General features: G+C 44.4%; 1 protein-coding gene across 1 annotated transcript in view; it reads left to right on the plus strand.

The window, feature by feature from the left end:
- Positions 1 to 23357, plus strand: part of ALK (ALK receptor tyrosine kinase) — a 769970-nt gene that overhangs the window by 725386 nt on the left and 21227 nt on the right. The window contains exons 21-26 of the mRNA XM_004452341.3: positions 285 to 375; positions 491 to 555; positions 2516 to 2645; positions 9171 to 9268; positions 12867 to 12959; positions 14921 to 15022. Coding sequence (XP_004452398.2) covers positions 285 to 375; positions 491 to 555; positions 2516 to 2645; positions 9171 to 9268; positions 12867 to 12959; positions 14921 to 15022 — 579 coding nt within the window. The remainder of the gene's footprint in view (positions 1 to 284; positions 376 to 490; positions 556 to 2515; positions 2646 to 9170; positions 9269 to 12866; positions 12960 to 14920; positions 15023 to 23357) is intronic.

Genomic DNA, 23357 nt, shown 5'->3' on the forward strand with positions numbered 1-23357 from the left:
CCAGGTCTTATCACCTCCACATCCCTGGTTGAGACCAGCAATGAATGCATGAGTGACTGTTCGATTGATGTCATGAATCCCTGGCTGGAACCTTTTTTCCCTTTTCAGCTAAAGAGCAGGAGGCCTGGGCATAACAAGGCCAGGTCAAGAACGACTCCTCTTGAACACGTCCACTGAAGGTGGCCCTCGGGTTCGGGGCCTCAGCCCCTCTTGCAAGCGACGGGGATGTTGGGGCAGCCCGGGGTGCACCCAGGTCCCCTCACGGCGTCTTGTCCTTTACACAGGGGCCTGGGCCACGGCGCATTTGGGGAGGTGTATGAAGGCCAGGTGTCTGGGGTGCCCAGTGACCCGAGCCCCCTGCAAGTGGCCGTAAAGGTAAGAGCAGCCCCCACCCCGAGCCCCACCTTGGCTCCGCGTTTCTGCCGGCCACAGCCCTCCCCGTCCTGCCATCTGCAGCCTTCTTCTTTCTGTCCTCCCCTTCTGTGCCCAGACGCTGCCAGAGGTGTGTTCAGAGCAGGACGAGCTGGATTTCCTCATGGAAGCCCTGATCATCAGGTAAGCCAACCTCCCCACCCGCGTCAAGAGCACGGCACATTCCCAACAGGGACATCCACGGGGGACGTGGTGTGCGTGTCCTCGGGCATGTCCCTTCCACCGAGCTGAGAGCCCCCACATTCTCAACATAGCTTACTGGCATGGAACAGCTCCAGGATGCTTGTTGTCTCAGAAAAAAACCTCCAGAGCCTTTTTTTTTTCTTAAGTTTTTTTTTTATTTCTCTCCCCTTCTCCCCACCCATTGTCTGCTCTGTGTCCATTCACTGTGCGTTCTTCTGTGTCCACTTGTATTCTTGTCAGCAGCACCGGGAGTCTCTGTCTCTTTCTGTTGTGTCATCTTGCTGCATCAGCTCTCCGTGTGTGCGGCGCCACTCCTGGGCAGGCTGTGCTTTTTTCACATGGGGCAGCTCTCCTTACAGGGCATGCTCCTTGCGCGTGGGGCTCCCCTATGTGGGGGACACCCCTGTGTGGCACAGCACTCCCTTGCACACATCAGCACTGCACATGGGCCAACTCACCACACGGGTCAGGAGGCCCTGGGTTTGAACCGTGGACCTCCCATGTGGTAGGCGGGTGCTCTATCAGTTAAGCCAAATCCACTTCCCTCCGTAGGCTATTAATCCCACCCCTGGTAAGAGCCTGCTTGCATTCCCGGTTTCATTCATTCATTCTTAAACACAGCATGAGGGGAGCAGGTGTACCTCTGCGGTTGAGTGCCTGCTCCCCATGTACGAGGCCCTGGGTTCAACCCCTGGTACTTCTTAAAAAATAAAAGAAACACAGTATGTTAGTTTTTTAATAGTAAAAGCTATATCATCTCCCTCCAATTAACACTTCCCCAAGACCCTGCAGCAACCCTGGCTCTTAGATATGAAGGAAATGTGCCCCTAATGTGAAGGAGGCCAAAGGGCAGTCTCAGCTCCCCTGTGCCCTTTAACCTGTAGCCCCCAGGTCTAGATTTAACTGGGGCCCCCGAGTCTGGGGAATGTCAAGGCCTGAGACTTCCAGGGTGTCTGCTCTGACACCTTCACCTGAAGGAGGAAGAAGTTTGACGTCAAGTGGGTCTGGGGCCTTCCAGCTCACTGTTGCCCTGGGAAACCTCCAAGCCTCCTAACAGGCCAGGGTAGCCAGGGGTCTCCCTTTGGGGGAAGCAGTGGGTGGATGAGGCCAGGGCATGGGGGCGATGAGTTTAGAGGTTTGGAGCCACAAGACGGCAGGTGGTGGGGTCAGCACCTTGCTTTAAAAATAACTTTTTTTTTTCTGATTACAAATGTCATATATGATTATTGAATAAAACTTGGAAAATATCTATGGAAAGAGACCCAAATCACTCAATGTCACTACTGGGCGATAACCAAATAGGGGCACACATTTCACTGTATGGTCGCCCAGTCTTTCAACCCTGTGTGTGTATGTGTGTGTGCAAATGCCCATGAGGAATTCCCTGGCCCCACCTCCCTGGGGGTCCTAAATGGATCATGTGAACAAGAAAAGGCCAATTCAGGCTCTTGTGCCTGCCCACGGGACTCCCTCTGCCCCCCACGAGGAGCCCACACGAAGACGAGAGCCCTGGCCTCTCAGCCTGTCACTCGCTGCCACCCAGCAGGTCTCGCTCAGTCTCTCATGGAAGTGGCTCCTTCAGCTTCTGTTCCGCCTTCAGAGAACTCAACCTTGAGTCCCAGCAAACAATCCATGCACCAATATCCCAGAAAGAACCTCTACCATTCTCCATCTCCCTTTCTCCCCACTGGGGCCGGTGCAACAAGCTCTCACCTCCTGCCAAATAGAAACTGCAAGCCACTTGCGATTCTTAACTTAGCCACAATATGAGACTCCTGCTGTGGCACTGGCATCACGTGGATCCTGAAATGTCACTTTGTACCCTGTTTCCCCCACTTAACTTCTTAAGATTTCCCAGACCGGGCTGAGCTAAATTTGGTTACACTTCTCTGCTCTGCAGCAAATTCAACCACCAGAATATCGTGCGCTGTATTGGGGTGAGCCTGCAAGCCCTGCCTCGATTTATCCTGCTGGAGCTCATGGCAGGTGGAGACCTCAAGTCCTTCCTCCGAGAGACCCGCCCTCGCCCGGTGAGTAGGAACCAGCCCCTTCCTCCAGCAGCTGTGCCAAGGAAGGGGGTGAGACGAAAGGAGGAAGGATGGGCAGCCTGGAAAGCATCCTGCTCCCTGGGACCAGGGGAGTTGGCCCTTGGCCTTGGAGATGGGGGAAAAAGTAGGAGACGGCGGGTGGAGCCCTGACCATGAGCTGCTCGTGTAAGGCGCGTGCACTGGATTCTGCAGACTGGATCCATTTTTATGGAAAACCACACTAGAGACCAGCACAGAGGTGGGCCCCATGCCAGCCCTGTCGCTAACTCAACTGACAGACGTAGCAGGTCATGCCATGGCCACTCCGTCTGAACCCCACTTTTCTCCTCTGACAAATAGGGAGAATACCTGGCCATCCTGACCTTGTCGTTTTATTAGAAAAAATAAAGCACTGAAATATTTAGGAGGGGGAAGTGGATTTGGCCCAATGGATAGGGTGTTCGCCTACCACATTGGAGGTCCAAGGTTCAAACCCAGGGCCTCCTGACCTGTGTGATGAGCTGGCCCACGCGCAGTGCTGATGCATGCAAGGAGTGCCCTGCCACGCAGGGGTGTCCCCTGTGTAGGGGAGCCCCACGCGCAAGGAGTGCTCCCCATAAGGAGAGCTGCCCAGCGTGAAAGAAAGTGCAGCCTGCCCAGGAATGGTGCCGCACACACAGAGAGCTGACACAGCAAGATGATGTAACAAAAAGAGACAGATTCCTGTGCTGCTGACAGGAATACAAGGGGACACAGAAGACACAGTGAATGGACACCGAGAACAGGCAACTGAGGGAGGGGGGGAAGGATACAAATTTTTAAAAAACCTAATCTATCTTTAAAAAAAACTATTTAGGAAGGTGCTGCATAAATGTGATGGTGGAAGGGGGTAGAGCTTGAGGAAGTGAAGGGGGTGGGCCCAGGAAGCCCAAGGCCATTAGATGACCTTGTGACCTAGGGCAGTCAATGCCTGTCTCTAACTTCAGTATCTGCACATGTGAAATCAAAGGGTTAGACTAGAGCATCTCAGGGGGGCTTCTCGAGTGTAAAACAGAGCATACTGGGTCGAGCCAGAGCCCAGCCGCTGGCTGCCAGGGCCATCAAAAGCCAGAGGAGAGACAATGCCCCTGAGCTAGGACAGAGGGTTCCTCAAGGAGGCGCTGGATTGTGAGGCTTGCCCTGTAACAGCAGTGACCACCCTCCCCAGCCCCAGGAAAGCAGAGATAGACTGACACCCATCCTCCTACAGAAAGCCCAGGACTGAGCTCACCGTACCTCAGGACTCAATGTGACCAAAACCTTGAAAGGTCACCCCAAGCCAGTCTCCACCGTCAGACTTCTGAGCCCCTTGGTGACCCATCTCAGCATCTGAGAGTAATGCCATCTAACTCCTCGAAACTGCCAGGAGGCTGGGGTCAGGACAAGGACTAACCCCGTCTAATAACAATCCTCCCCGGCATCGGCATCCTCCTCCTAAGGCTCACATTTCCCAAAACCATCCTGGGTCACAGGCAGTGTCGATCTCATCCCCATTTTAGTCAAGAAAACTGTGGCTGGGAGAGGTTATGTGACTTGCCCAAGGCCACGCAGGAAGTGGGAGAGCTGAGACCCACCCAGGACTTGTGACTCCTGACTCGGGGTTCTTTCCAACACACTGGGCTGTTTGTGCACAAGATCCTTTTGGGAGATCGTTGGGTGCCATGGTGAGGCTGGGTCCTTGAGACTCATCCAGTGTCCCTACCAGGTCTGGTCTCAGCTTCAGGGCCTTCCCCATCACCACCGAGGAAGCAGAACCTTTGACCCTCATGCCTAGAGATGCTTAGCAGGGTTTCTGCCGAAATCAAACGGCATCATGCTTTGTGAAGAGGTGTGGCTCTGCTCTTCCCATGGGACTTTCCCAAGGCTGACTTAGACAGCATCGTGCATCCACAGGAGAGAGACTGGTGGTAAAGGGAACATGGGAACCCGTCACTGGGCATCCTAGGCCCTTGGGGGTGACAGAGGTAGGGGTGAGGAGTGGGGCTTCTCTCTTCTTTGATGATAAAAGGTGATTTCAAATGTCTCAAAGAACAAAGCCCCAGCAAGGAAAGGCACAGCTTCTCCACCATGGCCCAGGGTGCCTCCCTAAAGAGGGTCAGAGCAGGAGACAACTGCAAAGTTGTCACTTGTAGCGGCAGGCATGCCCAAGGGGAGCTCAAAAGAGGGAGAAGGTCGACTCCCCTCAGGAAGGCCATTTCCAAGGGTCAGGCTAGCACCCACCAAATCCGCTCATTTAACTCTTCACCCTCCCTCCCAACCATGCCCCACATTTACCCAGGTGGCACCCAGTCACCCTTCTCCTCACCTGCCCATGCATGCCTCACCCGGTCAAGGTGAGCTCACCCTCCCGGAGCTACGTGGCCCATGAAGGGTGGTTAAAATGTCAGATTCAGGCCCTCCAGGGTGGCCCCAGCGAGTGTGCCTGTGGCAGCTGCTGGACTGAGGTGGAGCTTCCCTGGGGGCTTAGGAGATGCTGGGCTTCCTGCCTGGATTCTCAGAGCCGCAAAAATCCACATGTCGGGCAAGGGTTAGGGAGACCGTCTGAAAGGCAGGTGATCATAGCGGACAGAGGGGGCTGAGATCAGTAAACCCTAAAATTAATAAAGAAGGGGGATGTTGGCTAAGGGGCATCAGGGCTGGAGAAGCCCATCTCTGAAGAGTCATGCCCCCAGATTCTAGGAATCGCTGGATTCAAAGGCCTGAATCCCACCTGATTCCCTTGTCTGAGTCACCCTGAGCCTCTCAGGGGTCACCTCGATGAGGAGGGTTGCCCCGCCCCTTTGGTTGCTTCAGTGAATAAACCTTGGCTGAGCACCTACTGTATGCAGGCACGAGGCTGAGGTGCAGAATCAGAGCAGGGCTCTGTCCTCACTTCCGCCCCCAGGGCCCAATGGCCAGTTGCAGTCACAGTCCCATAGACCCTTAGGATCTACGGGACCTTAGAGGAGACCTGGGAGGGCACTGGACCCAACACCAAGTGACAGGAGTGACATTCACGGGCTCAGAGCAAAAGGGCCAGAACTCCAGCCTTTTGGAGAATGAAGATCTCTTCTTCATGTCAAAAAGATTTTGCAGACCTCCTATTATTCACCCACTACTTACTGAGGGCCAACTCTATGTCTGGTACAGGCTAGTAGCTGCTTCTTAGTGTCCATTGATCATGAAAACCCATGATGAGAAAAGCCATCATGAAGTCAGTATCCTCTTTATTAAAGGGGTAGGTCATTGACCCCAAGCACATCTCCGTATGTTTGGGGCTCAGTGATGCCTGCAGTTTTACTAGAAGATCCTCAGCACACAGCTTCTTGGGCCCCAGAGGTACACAGGCTACCAATAAGAACCTCTGATTTGGACAAATGCTCAGGTTTACATCTTGGGCTCTGCCTTTGAATACCAATGCAGGCTCCACAGTGCACAAGGGGACATTTGATGCCAGGGAAAAGTCAGGCCACATCCAGTGGCAGGATATGGGATGGCCCAGGGGCATTAACTTTTCAGTGCTTTTCAGAGTGGATTTTTGCAGCTATTTTATATTTCAGGTTCCTTGTCTGCATTCTTTCCTTTCTCCTTTCATCTTCTTCTCTCATCCTTACACGCATCAATTTTTAAATATCCTTATCCTGTTTTCACTCAGTGACACAGAGCCTATCCTTTGATTCTTCATCTCTAACTTTTCAAGGAGAAGCTATTCCAGGCAGCAATATCTATCAATACTGCTCTCTTTTCTTAATATAAAGTGTTATACCATATCTTTTGGGAATAGCCCCCCCAAAGCTGTGACACCAAACAAATCACTTCATTTCACTGGGCCTCAGGTTTCTCACCTGTAAAATTAGGATATTGGCCTAAACAGCGGCCCCAAAAGAATGCCAGTGCTCTGAGATGCTACACACTCACACGCATGCTCAAGAGAATTCAGTGCATGAGCAAATTTCAGAGCCTGCTAGCTTCCCTTAATGATTCTCAATACACATTAGCACACAGTAATGATGGGCGATTGCTGTCATAAAGAAACCCCTTGAACTCAGGAATTCCCCTCCCTGTTTGACCTTTAAATCCCATCCCATAAGCCCACTTTGGGAAATACAGGGCAAGGATCTCCCTGAGCCCCCACAGTATATGTGTCCACAACCAGGACTACATGGAGGACATTTGGTTGCCAACGGAAGCGCCGCACCCCAGTGGCAGACTGGAGGGTCGAACCCCAATTCCCAGCTCTGTTTTCCTTATCATAGGATGAACAAAAATGGCACTGGACATTACACTGCATGACTAGTTTTATGTATCAGGTTTGCCACAAAACCCCTTTCCCCATTCCACCTCGCCTCCCTCAACGCCCCCTCCACACACTCTCTCTCTCTCTCACACACACACACACTCACATGCACTGCGGGTTGCCCGTGATTGCTCTGTGCACAGTGATTAGTGGAGCTGTCCATTCGCTCAGAGCAGTCAAGGTAGGGGGCCCCAATAAACCCGACCATGGGGTGATGCCTGGGAGGGTTTAGTCCCTGCAGCCTTGCAGCCCCTCTGCTCACCTGAGGCAGGAACGGTCCTCACGGCTGAGGGACGGGGGCCAGGACACAAAGCAGCTCGAGGGAAGAGCAGCTGCCTCGTGGCTTCCCCGGCTAGGACCAAGTTCTCCTTTCATTGGAACAAGAAAGCCTTTTCCTGTGGAGAGAAACAGATATTACTAATTCCACAACAAAACAGATGTGTCTTTCTCTGGGAAATATATTCCTTTATTTTTTCCCAGGAAATGGGGGTTCCCACAGGGCCTCGTCCTTCCAACCCTCACGAGGCTTCCAGAGAAGCCACACACGAGGAGCCATTTCCTAAGCCCCCACAGACTCCCACGTCGTAACCACAGTCCACAAGGCCAGTGCTATCGTGGCACCTTCACAGATGAGGAGACCCTGGTGTGGGGAAAGTCTGAGTGATTGGCCCAACTCCCCACAGCCGGTGGGCAGTGAGCAGGGACCGACACCAGGTCAGTTGGACAGGGCCCCAGACCTGCTGTGGACTGCCAGTGTACACCACCCCTTCCCTCTCTCTGAAGCAGCTCAATGTTAACTCCTAGAACCCTGCCTCCCCAACCCAAATCCCAGCACTGGGCAGTTCCCGGTCCACTCTCATTAGCTGTGACCTGGGGTGAGTCGCTTCACCTCTCTGACCCCCCAGCCGTCTCCATTTTAATGTGGAGATAACCATTTGTCTTTCCTACTGTTGCATCAGTGGAGGTCCTGGAAGTGGATGGCTCTGTCAGGGGTGAGGTCCTGCCGACTGCCACGGGCAGAGGGTACTTCTGCAGATGGTCTCCCCCCACAACTGAAGCATGGTCTAGAGAAGTGGGGCCTCCCCCCTGCCCCAGGCCCCACCGTTGCTCAGAGGCACCCAGGGTAGACCTGGGCTGCTCCAGGAAAGCCCCGGCAGGCTCGGAGCCTGGTGCTCCCGCCTGGTGTGCGGCTCCCTGTGGGCCCCTCACCACGCAAAGGCCCAGTCCTTGGTCCACCGTTGGGGGTGCAGTGAGGGTGAGGGTGAAAGGACTGTGAGTTTCTTAGAAGGAAGAACAAGACACGAGAGCGGAGAGCACGATCGTCCCCTCGTGCTGGGAGGGGCTTCCTGGGCGGCAGCCCGCCTTGCTCCCGGCAGAGCCTATTTGGCGCTGACGACCCGCCTCCCTCTCGCCCTCCGGCCGCTTTCTGAGCACCACCCGGGGCCAGTGGGTACCCTGTACGTGTCGGGCTCCGCCCCCGCCTCAGGGGCCTCCAGAGTACTTGGGGACCTGGCAAAATAAACACGGACCCAACAAAGTGCCAGCGACTCTGGTGATGAGAGGGGAGCTGCACCTTCAGTATCTGAGGAATTAAAAAGGGGAGTCAAATGGGATGTGGCCCTCTAGGGGGTCAACAAGGCTGTCCAGGAGCGGAGATGGGGTGGAGTCCAGAAGTGGGGTGACATCTCCTTTCGCACAAAAGAAACTTCCTGTGGAAAAGCTTAAGATCTTCCTTCCATTGCTCAGCATTTCCCTAATTTTTTTTTTTCCATTCCACTTTAGGTCTGGGGCTTCTTGGAGAAAATTAATTTTTAAAAATCTTTCTAAACACTCTAATACTAATTGATAGATTAGGGGGTGAATCTACCCCCGCCCTTGGTTTCCTCAGCAGGCTTGTTTATAAGTCTGTGGGGGTCCGAATGCTGATAAAGTGTGGGGTGGAAGGATGTGCAGAATAAATGAAAAGGGAGAGGCTCGCGGCCCATCCTGTATTTCAGTCCCTCGGGGATCCTTGGCCCTGCTGGGCAGCCCTCAAAGGTACACACCTGCAGGGGGGATTCTTGGGTTTGAGTGGGGCCCAGGCATCTGTATTTTTTAAAGCCCAGGGGGATTTCTGTCGTGTGCCCAGGGCTGAGGAGCCCTGCTGGAGCCGCCTGCGAGCACCGCTCGGGTAGCAGGCCTGGTCCTCAGGGGGCACTTCTGTCTCCCCACAGAGCCAGCCCTCCTCCCTGGCCATGCTGGACCTTCTGCACGTGGCCCGCGACATTGCCTGTGGCTGCCAGTATTTAGAGGAAAACCACTTCATCCATCGGTGAGCCAGAGCCACCTTGCTGCTCCCTCCACCCTCTGAAGGCACTGTCTCCCCCCCTAAGATCAGACTAGCCCCCCGAAATGGACCGGGAGAGAGTGTAAACTATAACGTGAACTATAATCCATGCTGTGTAGCAGTGCTCCAAAATGTCCTCGTCAAATGAAATGAATGTTCCACACTAATGAAAGAAGTTGTCGATGTGGGAGGAGTGGGGATTGTGTGCGGGAACCTCCCATATTTTTTAATGTAACATTTTGTGTGATCTATGTAACTTAAAAAAAAAAAGATAATTAAAAGACTGAAAATGATAGGAAGAGAGAGAAAAAAAAAACTTAGTTTGTGTTTTGGACAAAGACTCATAGGTGCTTTGTACATTAGTCCAAAGGAAGAGACTGCGAACAGAGGGGAAAAAAAAAAGATCAGACTAGAAGCTCTCTCTCCAGTTATTTGAATGGCTCAGGCTTGTTTGTCCTGGAAGTGATGACTGACTCCAGCAGGGCTGGGTGGGGTACCCCTGATCTCCTGCCCATGTCTCAGAGTAGAAGGCTCAAGTCCTAGAGCACTTTAAGGCTTCCCCCACCTAAGGGGAAGTTCAAGGAGCTCATGTTTTTTCCCACAGTACTTGAAGACGGGTCATTGAAAGGTAAGGACCCTGCTTCCTTCATCTTTGTATTCCTGATGGACAGCAAGAGCACATTAAATGTTGGTTGGATTAACTTTTCTAAAATACTCTGAAGCAAAGCATGATTGCTTTCTTTACTTCCATACTTCATTCCTCTGCTACACATGAACCTTATGTTTAAAAGGTGCTTGGATACTACGCCCACATTTGATGCTAAAGATTACACATCTTTCTTTCCTTGTGGATGTGGGTTATGTTCTTAGCTGACAGTTCTATTCTGAAATGTGAAAAGCAAAATAGATTATTAGATTCTTTGCAAAGCTCTTCCTAATGTTTTGCTTCTAATTTGGTAAATAATAACCTGGTCAATTACATCCTTGATTAACTTGTCTTCAAAGAGCATAAGGCATGTTCATAATAATTAGAATATTCAAGTCTAAAGTAGAAAACAAGAGGCACTATCAGATATTAGAAATAAAAAGCATATAAGTAGACACTGAGACATGTTTTCTCCCTAAACTGAAGATCAGGAAATACACTTGCCCAAGTTCTCAAAGTCACTCATAAGGCAAGGCAATAAACTTTCTCACCACAGCTTATCCTTTTACTGTCATTTCATCATTTTGGTCTTCAGTTCTTCCTCCTGATTCTACACCTTTCCAACCTGAGGTTCATTCCACTTTGTAGAAATAACAGAAGCAAGATAGGAGCAGGGCAGTCCTTTTATGTCCTTCCCAAAGCTGCACCCTCTCCTTCAAGAGTTGGCCAGGCCAGCCCTGCCATAGCTATTCCTGCCCTTTTTGTTGTACTAGAATTTTCCATTTATCTCCACCTTGGGTTTTATCACTACTTAATCGTTACAAGGCTGTGCTGCTTCTGGAACCTGTCCTTGGTTGGATGTCCTTCTTCCCTTCTTTGTCCATGACCCCTTAATCTGGACTCATCTGAGAGTACACTGTGCAGCCTCCGTGGTGACTTAGATGAGTCCCTTTGCTTCTCACTGAGACCTATCCTGCTTTTCAGTCTCCAACCTGCATCGGTCACAGCAGCACAGATTCTCTGGCTGGGGGATCATATCCCTCTTTCCTCTGACACCATGAAATCTGCATGAGATATTTTGACTAGCCCCAGTGCTTTGCTATTATAGATGATAGCAGGATCACACTCTCTCAAGCATCTTATCTCTTCCACATCCCCAAATAGCTTCTGAAGGTCAGAATTAGATCCCAGATTAACAGCTTGTTGCTCCTTTTTATCTTTTTGGAGAAATGAAGTTGTCAAAGATCAAATCAAGAATGTATAAGATAATCTGCTTTAAGTACAAGGAGACTTGTAGCAGAAATGGTCCATCTCAAACAAAGCTTTTCTTCTGGGGTAATTTGGATTAAGAAAGCATCTTTTACCTCTTCTAAATGGCTTGGAAGAAATGTGCTATCCTTCCCCAAACAGTGTTACTTCTAATGCTCTCTCTCTCCACCTTCTTCCTATCCCTAAGATACATGGACTTCCATGCATGCACACCCAAATCCAGCAGAGCTCTCTCACCTGACTCACACACACCTATTTTTTTATTATATGTTTCCTTTGGACATAGTTTATTACCATTTTAAGTACTAAGGGCCATTCTACCAATGGTGCGTTCTATGATATTACATTTACTTTCTTCTATTAATTTCAAGTTCACTCTTTTAAGCAACCATACCATACATATCGGCATAAAGATCTTTCTGGAGCCATAAATCTTGTTCCTGGTCTACTTTGCTGTATTTCTCTTGAGAACTAATAGCTCTATAGCCTATTATTTTTCCCATTTTTGATGTCACACATGCTATGTTTTATAGTTTTATTGGAGCATTTAATGTGCTACTACCCCTCAAAATTCTATTTCAACCTCCTTGACCAGGTTGGTGACATAAGCACCATCCATCCATCTCCCACTCCTGGCCCATTGCTCTGGTACCCTAGCCCATGATCACCCAGCCAAATTCTGTTTGTAAATATGATCTTAACACCCGGATGTTTATTTTCCATGTTTTTCTTTCTCAACTGAAGGTCAACACCTTTATGAAACCAGTTAGAAATATGAAAGTACCACCTGTGCCCTCTAAGTACTTCTTTTTTTCTGCCCAGGGCTTTATTATTAATAGAGACCCATTCCCAATTTTTCTGGGTGCATTATTTTCACATGTATGTCAAAAATGGGTAATCAGTGAGTATAAGTTGATGAGTCCTGGAAAGCTTTTATCATGCCTCAGAGGCATGCTATAAGAAGCTAGACCATCTGGAGTATTACAATAAAGAAGACAAGTTTTATAACTTGAAAGAAGTGATTCTTCAGACAGAGAGCTCTGATACATACTGCTGAATAAAGGTTTTAGATGAAATCATAGATGGGAGGGCCATAATGGTTTATTTTTTAAAAAAAGAGTCAGAAATAATTAGAGAAGACCTCAACTTACTTGATATGATGCTATTCCAAAACGTGTCTTCAAACAACTGGCAGAAACCAACCAGAAATGTGTACAAAACTGTAGCTTAAGGTCAACTGGGATTTCTTATGTCCCTATAGTATCTGCTTTTAGCTTAATATTTTTAATAAAATAAGAATAATAATATCACCTATATCTCATATTATTGTGGTGAGAATTAGATATGAAGCACTTAGAGCAATACTTAGCACATAGTAAAGGGCCAATAAATTCCAGTTTCTATTATAGTTATTTTCATTATTATTAACCCATTAAACATTTTCAATTGTCTCCAATTCTTTTTCAATTTCCTCCTATAGTGTTGAGGCCCAGAACTGGTATAGCAGTTTCTTTCTCATGCAGGTTAATATAATGTAGGAAATAAAGGGAAGAGGAGGGAACTATTTCAACTCCAGATTGAATATGAAAGTCCCCAAGATGGGTATTATATAATAATCTTCCTAGAGATAAAATTAGGACATTTGTCTTCTTATTTCCTTCTTTCCAGGGACATTGCTGCCAGGAACTGTCTCTTAACCTGTCCAGGTCCTGGAAGAGTGGCCAAGATTGGAGACTTTGGAATGGCTCGAGATATTTACAGGTGAATAGAGACAGCCACTACCCATCAAAGCCTGTCCTCAACCTCACTTAAGTGAATGGCAAGTAGCCATGTACCTTAACAGTCATTTCCTGACACCCTGCCCGCTCTCTACCTTCATTAAATTCCTTTTAGACCCCTGCTTAAAGGTCTACTTCTAGGACCACACTGCCTGCAATTATTGACACCAAGTTCTTAAGTGGGCTTTCTTTCTGGTTCCAACTTTTTCATATCCTCATGTCCTGAGACACAGAATACCTTGCATACTTGATATGGAAAAAAGCTGTTTAGTAAACCTTATTTAACTTAAACCCTCTCCTCAATGCCTACAGTAGGAATATTAAAAGGAATACTGAAAGTCTTTAGCTCCTGTCACCCCAGGCAAGAACCTTCCAGAACTGACAAAATATGAGGCCCAGCTCATTCCTCACACCAGGTCACACACACAAGAAACAGTCTGAAAGCCCACAGGTACTTAACTCGGCTTCTTTCCTTCCTCCCCATCAGATTCCCCAAACCATATTAAAAGAAAAACCTTCTACTCCAATTTTTCTCCCTCTTCTTTTCTCATGCCCTCATTTCTCTTTTATCTAATTTTCTATAACAGTGACTTGACTTCTTAGCCGAGCAAATCACTCCTATGCATCATCATTTATACCTTCCCCTCCCCAGTGGGGTGGGATGAGAACAAATGGCGATCTAGAGTCTAAACTCTTTGGAAATAAGTGAGATCAGTCCAAACGCCCCTCAAGGACTTAGTCAGGACTGGCAATAGTCCCTGCTGGGGTGAGAGTGCTGAGCTCATCATGTCATTATCGCAGGGTAAACACACCTGGAAGCTTATGAGTTAGTCATGTATTTAACTAGTCGTCCACCACTGGTACCCATCACTTGACCTTCTTTTTCCATCCACAGAGGCTCAGCATTCCTGCCCCTCCTTTCTCAGAATGCTCCTGGGATCACCTATTGTTTAAGACTCAAATGTTGCTGCATGGTTTAGCAATCCCTCTTGATCTAGCTGTTCCTTTCCAACCTCATCTCTGACAGCTCCCTAACTCTAGGCTTCAAGCACCCCAAATTACCTATAGATGACACCATTCCCCATATACCCAGGCAATTTCATGTGTCTGGAATGGTCTCCACCCAACTCAGTCAGTCTCCCTCTCCTCTCACCCTAAGTTGAATAAATTCTTCATTTGTACCTTGAACTGAATTATATGTGTTATTCTATACTGCAATTGTTTGTATATGTTCCTTCTACTAAACTGCATCCTTGGAGGGGAGAGACTATGACTTATTTATGTGCTCAGCACACAGGAGAGTATCTGATGTGAATGAAAACTCAATGCATGTATATTGAAGCAATTAATTATCCTAGGCAGCTGGCTGGAAGCTGCCTCCCATAACACACCCAGACAGTAAAATACAGGGGTAGGCATGATGTTGGCTTAAAATGTATGTGAGTTAATTTATTAGTTTTTATCAGTGATCTCACTGATGCAACTGATTATTTGTTGGGTGCCTGTATGGGCCTGGACACTGTAAGAGTGCCATGGAGGACCCAAAAAACTATATCCCAGCCCTGCTCTCCATGCTTCTAGTTTGGCTCTTCCATTACTGTGGATCATCAGGAACAGGTTGTACTTATAAGACTGGAGTAATATAAGTTATTATAAAACCCAATTGGGAAATCTAAACATCTGCTAGTGAGTATTTTATTCATTGCATAGATCTTTTCTTCCATGCCTCTAGTGGGCTATTTTGTCTCCGATTAAATGACTCCAAAGATCTTAACGAAATGAACTGTGTTCCCTTGCTCACCTCCTGAACTGCAATAATACCTCATTAATTTCAATCCTGTAATGGGTAGACTATATCACTACCACTTTCTCAAGTTGCCTGGCAGAGCTTCTGCTCAGTGTCATCTCCAGAACAAAATGTGGTTTTCCGTTTCTTGCCCACAGAGCGAGCTACTACAGAAAGGGAGGGTGTGCAATGCTGCCAGTTAAATGGATGCCCCCAGAGGCCTTCATGGAAGGAATATTTACTTCTAAAACAGACACATGGTGAGTCTTTCTGATATCCCCTCCAGCTATCACTGCCAGCCTTAAGTTGGTGCTCTTGGACCAAATGATTCTTGCCTGGGAAGCTCTGTGTTATTGGGGAAGGGTATGAGGAAAGTAAGAATCAATAAACCTCCACAACAGTGGCTCTAGAACTTTGGTATGTATCAGAATCATTGGGAGGGACTGTTAAAATACAGATCCCTGGACCCACCCACCACAGTTTCTGATTCAGAAGGTCTGGATTCGGGCTGCAAGTCTGCATTTCTAACAAGTTCACAAGCTATACTGATGCTGCTGGCCCAGGGACCACATGCTGAGACCCACTTTCTGCAAGAAAGGTCTCATCTGTCACAGTGCACACACAGGGCTTATTTGGAACAGAGTGAATGAGAGACTGCCACCTGATGTTAAGGGTCTACATATCAATTATTGGAGACGATGAAGTTAATGGTTCTAATAGCAGAGAATTATACATGAAGGAATAGTAAGGACAGAGAAGTAAAAAAAAGCAGTGTCAGACTGCTGGCAGAGTTGACTCTACAAGGACAGAAAAAGGAAATGACAGGAACCTAGAGAGTTACAAGTGCAACCCATGGACAGACTATTGCTCTGACCATCCCTGCTGGCTATTTTCTAACAACTCACCCATGCATTGTTTTTTTCAAACAACATTGGGAACCTGCTATATGTCAGACAAGGTTCTGGGTTTTATGAATTCAGCCATGAACAAGACAGACCAAGTCTCTGCCACTGGGAAGCTTAGAGAGGAGAGAGACAATAAACAAGCTGTCTCACTTCAGAAGACCCAGAACCCAAGTCTATGGCTGAACCAGTGGATTTGCATGGAAGCCACACAACCAGGCAGGAAACTGACTCCTGTGATCCACAGGCCATGTGAGTACATACAAAAAACAAAATAAGTATACAAACCAGTTATCTGTAATAACTAAATAAAATTAGAAGTCATTAACAAATCCCTACATTTAAAAATATACTTCTGGATTTGAAGTTGTAAATGAAAGCTTGAACCCTTGCTCCCTCCCAAAATACACACACACATATACAACAGTAAAGGGAGCCTTCTAAGGCCATAAAAACACAAGTACAAAGATGAAAACAATGACAAATTTCAGAAACTGGAAAATTTATGAACAATTGGTATCTTAGGAGGCTAGAGAGCTGGTATCTAAACCAAAAGTTCAATCAATCAATCAATAGAAAACACATACACATAAATAAAAATAAACCAACAGTTGAGGTTCAGAAGCAGGCTGATTCACCCTGCCTTCAAGTCCCAGAAAAGTCCAGGAATTGAAGATACCTCTGAAAGTAGGACCATAGCAAACAGTAAAATTAGTTAAAAGTCTAAGAAGTAACTAGATCCTCTGGCCAACTCCTCCCCTTCCTGAAGCTTGGTGACTGTCCCACCCCTACTATCAGCACAGGACCTGGGGGTTCCCTCTCTGAAGAGACATATGCTAAGATTAGATGTTATCCAGGATGAGTTATTCTATGCTGAACAGGGATATTTTTAAAAGCCTACCCATCTGTGGTGGAATGGACTGTGTACTCCAGTTTGGACATGTTCTTGTTCTTAGCCCACATTCTTGTGGGTGTGAACCAACTGTAAATAATCTCTCTTAAAGATGGTACTTCACTTAAGGTGTGGCAAAACTGTATCAGGCAAGGCTTTAATCTGGATTACTGGCTTGCTTTATATGCAGAGTGACATTCAGACCTAGAGTAAGAAAGACATAGGAAGAAGCTGGACTTTGAACAGAACCTGCCTGGAGGAGAAAGGAGAAAAGCCAGGGACCAGTACAGTGCAGTCAACCAAGAGGGCAGGATAAGATACTCCAGGGTGCCATTCCACCATGGAATGTCTGAACGACTAGCAAAAGCTGACAGCAATCTTCCTCAGAACCCCAGAAAACATATAAGGGTTGCAGTAACAGGGTGAGTGCCAAAACACGAAAACACAGCTTTTAAAATATTAGGAGACACTCATGGTGCCCTTGCTGGCCCCTCCCCTACTCCCACTCCCCCACAATGTGCAGTCATTCTGTGCTCCTTTTGTGGATCCTTGTCCCTGTTCCAGGGAAAGCAGAGTAGCCCTATAAGCATATGCATTGTCTATATGTCAGTGCCAGTCTATCAGGTGGCAGCCTGAAAGACTAAACCAGGAAGGTCCTCTCTGGCTTGGCCCTCCCAGGATTTTTTCTGGACGCAGAAACAGTTTGCAGACAGCTTTAGCAGTATAAGAAAGAATTAAGTCAAAGCAGCCCAGGGCAAAGGATTACCTGCTTTAAATCATACTATAGAGCATCCATGAAGGGGAGAAGTCTATTTCATAGGGAATAGAGGGGGAGCATTGGAATTCCTGTGAATGGGAAAATACTTAAGATCATGGTCAATACAAGACTAGGAAAGGATACAGGTTCAGAAAAGATGGAGAGGACCTTGCACTTCACATTTGTCTTGGGCTAATCTTCTTCATAGGGGTACTAAGCACTGAAGGAGAGCACTAGCCAATGCAGAACCATTTGCAAAGACTATAAATGGTGTTTCTTTGCACTGCTTCTTTTGTTTGTCTTTGTTACCTCCTGGTACTCAGGGAAATCACTGACAAATCACTATCTGGATTCAAACTTAAGGACAGAAACTTCCTGTGTCTCTAGTCAGCTCAGGGACTAAATCCCAGAGTAAACACTTCAAAATATAAAGTATACACCATGGAACAAAAGATATTAATAATTACAAGACAAAGAAAGGAATAGGAGATTTTCCTGTACCTTCCCATCCAAACAATCAAGATAAAAGTCCAGAAACAATGAATGAAGAAGATCACTCTTCAGACTCACTGGACAAGACTTTTTTAAAAAATGATCCCCAATATGCTCAAGGAGACAAAGGAAAATTCAGAGAAAGATCTAAAAGATATCAGGAAAACAATGAGTGAACAATACAAGACTCTCCATAAAGAGGTAGAAATTCTAAAAAGGAATCAAACAGAAATACTGGAGTTGAAACCACAATAATGGAAATTAAAAATTCCCTAGAGGGTTTCAACAGCAGATTGGAGTTGGCAAAAGAATCAGTGAACTCAAAGACAAGAAAATTGAAATGATTTAGGATAAGGGGCAGAAAGAAAAAGAATGTCGAAAAATGAACAGATCGTAAGAGATCTCTGGGACATCATCAAGCATACCAATATAAGCCCTATGGGAGTCCCAGAAGGAAAAGAGAGAAAGTGGCAGAAGGAATATTCAAAGACATAATAGCAGGTAACTTCCCCAATTTAAGGAAAGATATGAATATACACATTCAAGAAACCCAACAAAACCCAAACAGGAAAAATTCAAAGAGAACCATGCCTAGACAAATAGTAGCTGTTGAATGCCAAGGACAAGAAGAATGTTCTAAAAGCATCAAGAGAAAAGCAATGTATAGGTACAAGTCCCAATAAGACTATGTGTTGATTTCCCATCAGAAATCACAGAGACAAAAAGGAACAAAGTAAAGTGCTGAAAGAAATCAATTGCTGAACAAGAATTTTACATCCAGTGAGACTGTCTTTTAAAAATTCCCAGATAAACAAAAGCTGAGGTAATTCATCACCACTAGATCTGGCCTATCCTAAATGCTAAAGGGAGTTTTTCAGACTGAAAGAAAAGGACACTAGACAGTAGGTATAAGCAGCATTAAGAAAAAAAGACCTCTGGTTAAGGTAACCATATAATTACAAATGCCAGGACTATTGTGTTGTGCTTTTTCAAATATAATCTACTTTTTATTTCTTACAGGTTCTAAAATGCAAATGGATAAAAATTGATGAAAAGTTTATGGTTTTTGAATACAGTGTATAAAGATATAATTTGTAACAAGTACAACAAAAAGGTGGGGGGATGGAGGGATATAGGAAAAAATGTATATGTATACTATTGTAGTTAAGTTGGTATCAAATTGAACATGATTGTTGTAGATTCAGGATGTAAATTGAATTCCCATGGTAACCACAAAGAAAGTATTTGAAAAATATATTCAGAAAGAAAAGAGACTCAAAATAGTACAATACAAAAAAATCAAATCAATATGAATGTAGGTAATTAATAGAAGACTTGAAAAACAAAAAAGATGTAAGATCTACAAGACCACCCAGTAAAATGGCAGAAGAAAGTCCTGTAATATCAGTAGTTATTCTAAATGGAAATGGATTAAACTCTCCAATCAAAAGGCAGAAATTGGCAGAATGGATAAGAAACCTTGACCCAACTATATGCCACATAAATCCAAAATAAAACTGGAGTAGCTATACAATATAAAATAAAATAAAATAGACTTTAAGTCAAAAATTGCTACAAAGGACAAGGAAGATCACTATGTACTGATAAAGGAATCAATTAAACTAGGAGAAATAATCATAAATATATATGCACCCAACCACAGAGCCCTAAAATATATGAAACAAATATTGACAGATGAAGGAAGAAATAGACAGTTTCCTATATTAATAGTATTAATATATTTATAGTAGGAAACTTCAAAATGCTACTTTCAGTAATAGAACATCTAAACAGAAGGAAATACGGAAAGAGAAGACTTGAATGATACTATAAACCAAATAGACCTAACAGATATATATATAGAACACTTCACCCAACAGTAATAAATTCTGCTCTAATGCACATAGATCATTCTTTCTCTCTTTCTTTAGTCAGATAGATGATATCTTAAGTCACAAAATAAGTCTCAATAAATTTTTAAAAAATATTGAAATCATACAATGTATCTTCTTTAGCCACAATGAAATTAATAAGAGGGAGAAGTGAAAAATCCATAAGTATATGGAAACATATTATAAATACATGCATTCTTAAATAACAAATGGGTAAAAGAAGAAATCACAAGAGAAATTAAGAAATATCTTGAAGCAAATGAAAATGAAAACACAATATACTAGAACTTATGGAATTCAGAAAAGGCAGTGCAGAAGGAAATTTGTAGTTCTAAATGCTTACAGTAAAAAAGAAGAAAGATCTCAAATAGAGACCTAACCTTACAACTGGAGAATCAAGAAAAAGAAGAGCAAACTAAACCCAAAGCAAGCAGAAGGGAAAGAATAATAAAGGTTACAGCAGAGAGAAATGAAATAGAGATTTAAAAGAAACAATAGAATCAACAAAACCAAACGTTGGCTCTTTGAAAAACAATAAAATCAACAAAACTTTGATTACACTGGCAAAGAAAAAAGAGGATACAAATAAAAAATGAAAGAGGTGTGAGCAGATGTGGCTCCAAACAGTTATGGGAGGTACTGGGTTTGGTTCCCAATGCCGAGAGGGAAGGAAGGAGGGAGGGTGGGAGGGAGGGAATCAACCATAAAATATTTTAAGATGTCTCTATACTGAAGGATTTGAATTTCCAGATGAAAAGGGTTCACACTGCAGACTAGATGAAATAAACTCAAACCAAAGCACAGTGTCACAATATTTTAGAACACAGAAGACAAAAGAGACAAACAAGTTTCCAGGGAGAGTAAAGCAAAATAGATCCCAATCCAAGGCTTATGAATTGAAATGACTTTGAACTTCTTGATAGCAATGCCAGAAGCACAATGGCTCTTCAAAATCTGAAAAAAAAAAAACGACTTCCAACCCTGAAAAATCTACAACAAAGCTTCTAGAGCTAATAAATGAATTCAGCAAAATGGCAGGGTACAAGATCAGCAAGAAAAAATCATTAGTGCTTCTGTACACTAGAAATGAGCAATCTTAGGAGGAAATCAAGAAAAAAAACTCCATTTACAATAGCAACTAAAAGAAGGAATAAATTTAACCAACAATGTAAAGAATGTATATATGGAAAACTAGAAAAAGTTGCTACAAGAAATCAAAGAACACCTAAATAAATGTAGAATATTGTATGTTCATGGATTGGAAGACGATATGTTGTCATGATGTCAGTTCTAGCCAAAGCAATTTACAGATTTAATACAGTTGAAATCAAAATTCCAACAGCATCTTTTCAGAAATGGGAAAGCCAATCATCACTTCTATTTGGAAGGTTAAGGATGCCAAACAGCCAAGACCATCTTGAAAAAAAAAGAATAAAATTGGGAACTGACATTTCGTAATTTTTAAAACTTATTTTGTAATTCTACAGTAATCAAAATAGCATGGGACAGCACATGGAAAGGCAAATGAATAAAGGAATTCAATTGAGAGTTCAGAAATAAACCTTCACAGCTATGGCCTATTGGTTTTTTAAAAACAAATCAATTTTATTGATACGTATTAATAAAGCATACAATTCATCCAAAGTGTACAATCAGTGGTATCAGATATAATCACATAGTTGTGCATTCATCATTTTAATAATTATTAGAACATTTTCATTATTTCAATAAGGATAATAATAAACAAAAGCAGACAAACAAACAAACAAGAAAATTCTTCACCTCTCAGTCTCTCCATGTTTCCCCTGCTGTACATAGCCATTATTTCTCGCTATTCTTACACAAGTATTTATTTATTTATTAAGCAGTTTTATTGATGTACATGGACATACCATATGATATATCCAAAGTATATAATCAGTGGCTTTTAGTACAATCGCAATGTTGTGCATTTATCACCACAATTTTAGAATTATTTCATTACTCCAAAAAGAAAAAACTCCACATCCTGTAGCAATCCTTTCCCAGCCCAGCCCAACATAACTACGAATTTAATTTCACCTTTATAAATTGATTTATATTTACATTTTATATTAAATGAAATCATACAATATGCTACACAATATATCTAATTCATAGTACACAATCATACAGTATTTGTCCTATTGTGTCTGGCTTGCTTCACTCAACATAATGTCCTCCAGGTACATCCATGTTGTCATACACATTACAACTTTATTTCTTCTTACAGCTGCATTATATTCCATCATATGAATACACCACCAGTTTGTTTATATATTCATCGGTTGATGGACACCTGGGTTTTTTCTATCTTTTTGACAATTTTGAATAATGCTTTTATGAACATCAGTGTGCAGATGTCTATTCATGTCACTGTTCTCAGTTCTTCTGGGTATATACCTAGGATGGCATTCCCTGGTCACATGGCAAGTCTATATTCAACTTCTTTAAGAAAAGCCAAACAGTCCTCCACAGTGGCTGCACCATTCTACGTTCACAGTGAATGAGCATTCCTATCTCTCCACAGCCTCTTCAACATTTATAGTTTTTCTACCTTGTAATAGTGATCAATCTAATAGATGAGAAATGATAACCTCACTGTAGTTTTGATTTGCATTTCCCTAATGTTGGACATTTTTTCATGTTTTTTTTTTTTTTTTTGCCATTTGTATTTCCTCTTTGGACAAATGTCCATTCAAGTCTTTTACCCATTTTTAAAAATTCCCTTCCCCTGTATGGCTTCCTTGCTGTCTGCTCTCTGTGTCCATTCGCTGTGTGTTCTTCTGTGTGTCTGTATTTTTATTTTTTAATTTATTCCCCCCCTCCCCCGTGGGGCTTGCTTGTGTTTTTGCTGTGTCCATTCACTGCACACTCTTCTGTGTTTTTACTTGTCTCCTTTTATTGTTGCGTCACCTTGCTGAGTCAGCTCTCCGTGGTACTTGCAGGCTGTGTGGCACTCCACGGTGCTTGTGGGTGAGCCTGCCTTTACAAGGTCCCAGGATGCAAACCCATATGGTAGATGGGAGCCAAACTGATTGAGCCACAGCCACTTCCTCTTTTGCCCATTTTTAAATTGGGTTATAACATCTCTTTAAATATCATAGATATTTAACCCTTATCAGACATGTGATTTCCAAATATTTTCTCCCATTGAGTCAGCTGCCTTTTCACTCTTTTCACAAAGTCCTTTGAGGTGTGAAAATGTTTAACTTTGAGGGGGTTCCATTTATCTACTTTTTCTTTTGTTGCACGTGCTTTAGGTGTAAGGTCCAAGAAACCACTACTTATCACAAGGTCTTTAAGATGTTTCCCTATATTTTCTTCTAGCAGTTTTACGGTCCTGGCTTTTACGTTCAGGTCTTTGATCTATTATAAGTTGATTCTTGTATAGGGAGTAAGAAAGGGGTCCTCTGATTCATTCTTTGGGTTATAGATATCCAGTTCTCCCAGCACCATTTGTTGAAGAGACTGTTTTGTCTTCCATTAACATAGACTTGGTAGGTTCATCAAAAACTAGTTGGCTGTTGGCCATAGAGGTAAGGATTTATTTCTGGACTCTCAATTCTATTCCATTGATTTATGTGTCTTTCTTTATTCTAGTACCATGCTGTTTTGACTACTGTAGCTTTGTAATATGCT

This window comes from Dasypus novemcinctus, chromosome 25 (assembly GCF_030445035.2).
Source record: "Dasypus novemcinctus isolate mDasNov1 chromosome 25, mDasNov1.1.hap2, whole genome shotgun sequence".
Taxonomy (NCBI): domain Eukaryota; kingdom Metazoa; phylum Chordata; class Mammalia; order Cingulata; family Dasypodidae; genus Dasypus; species Dasypus novemcinctus.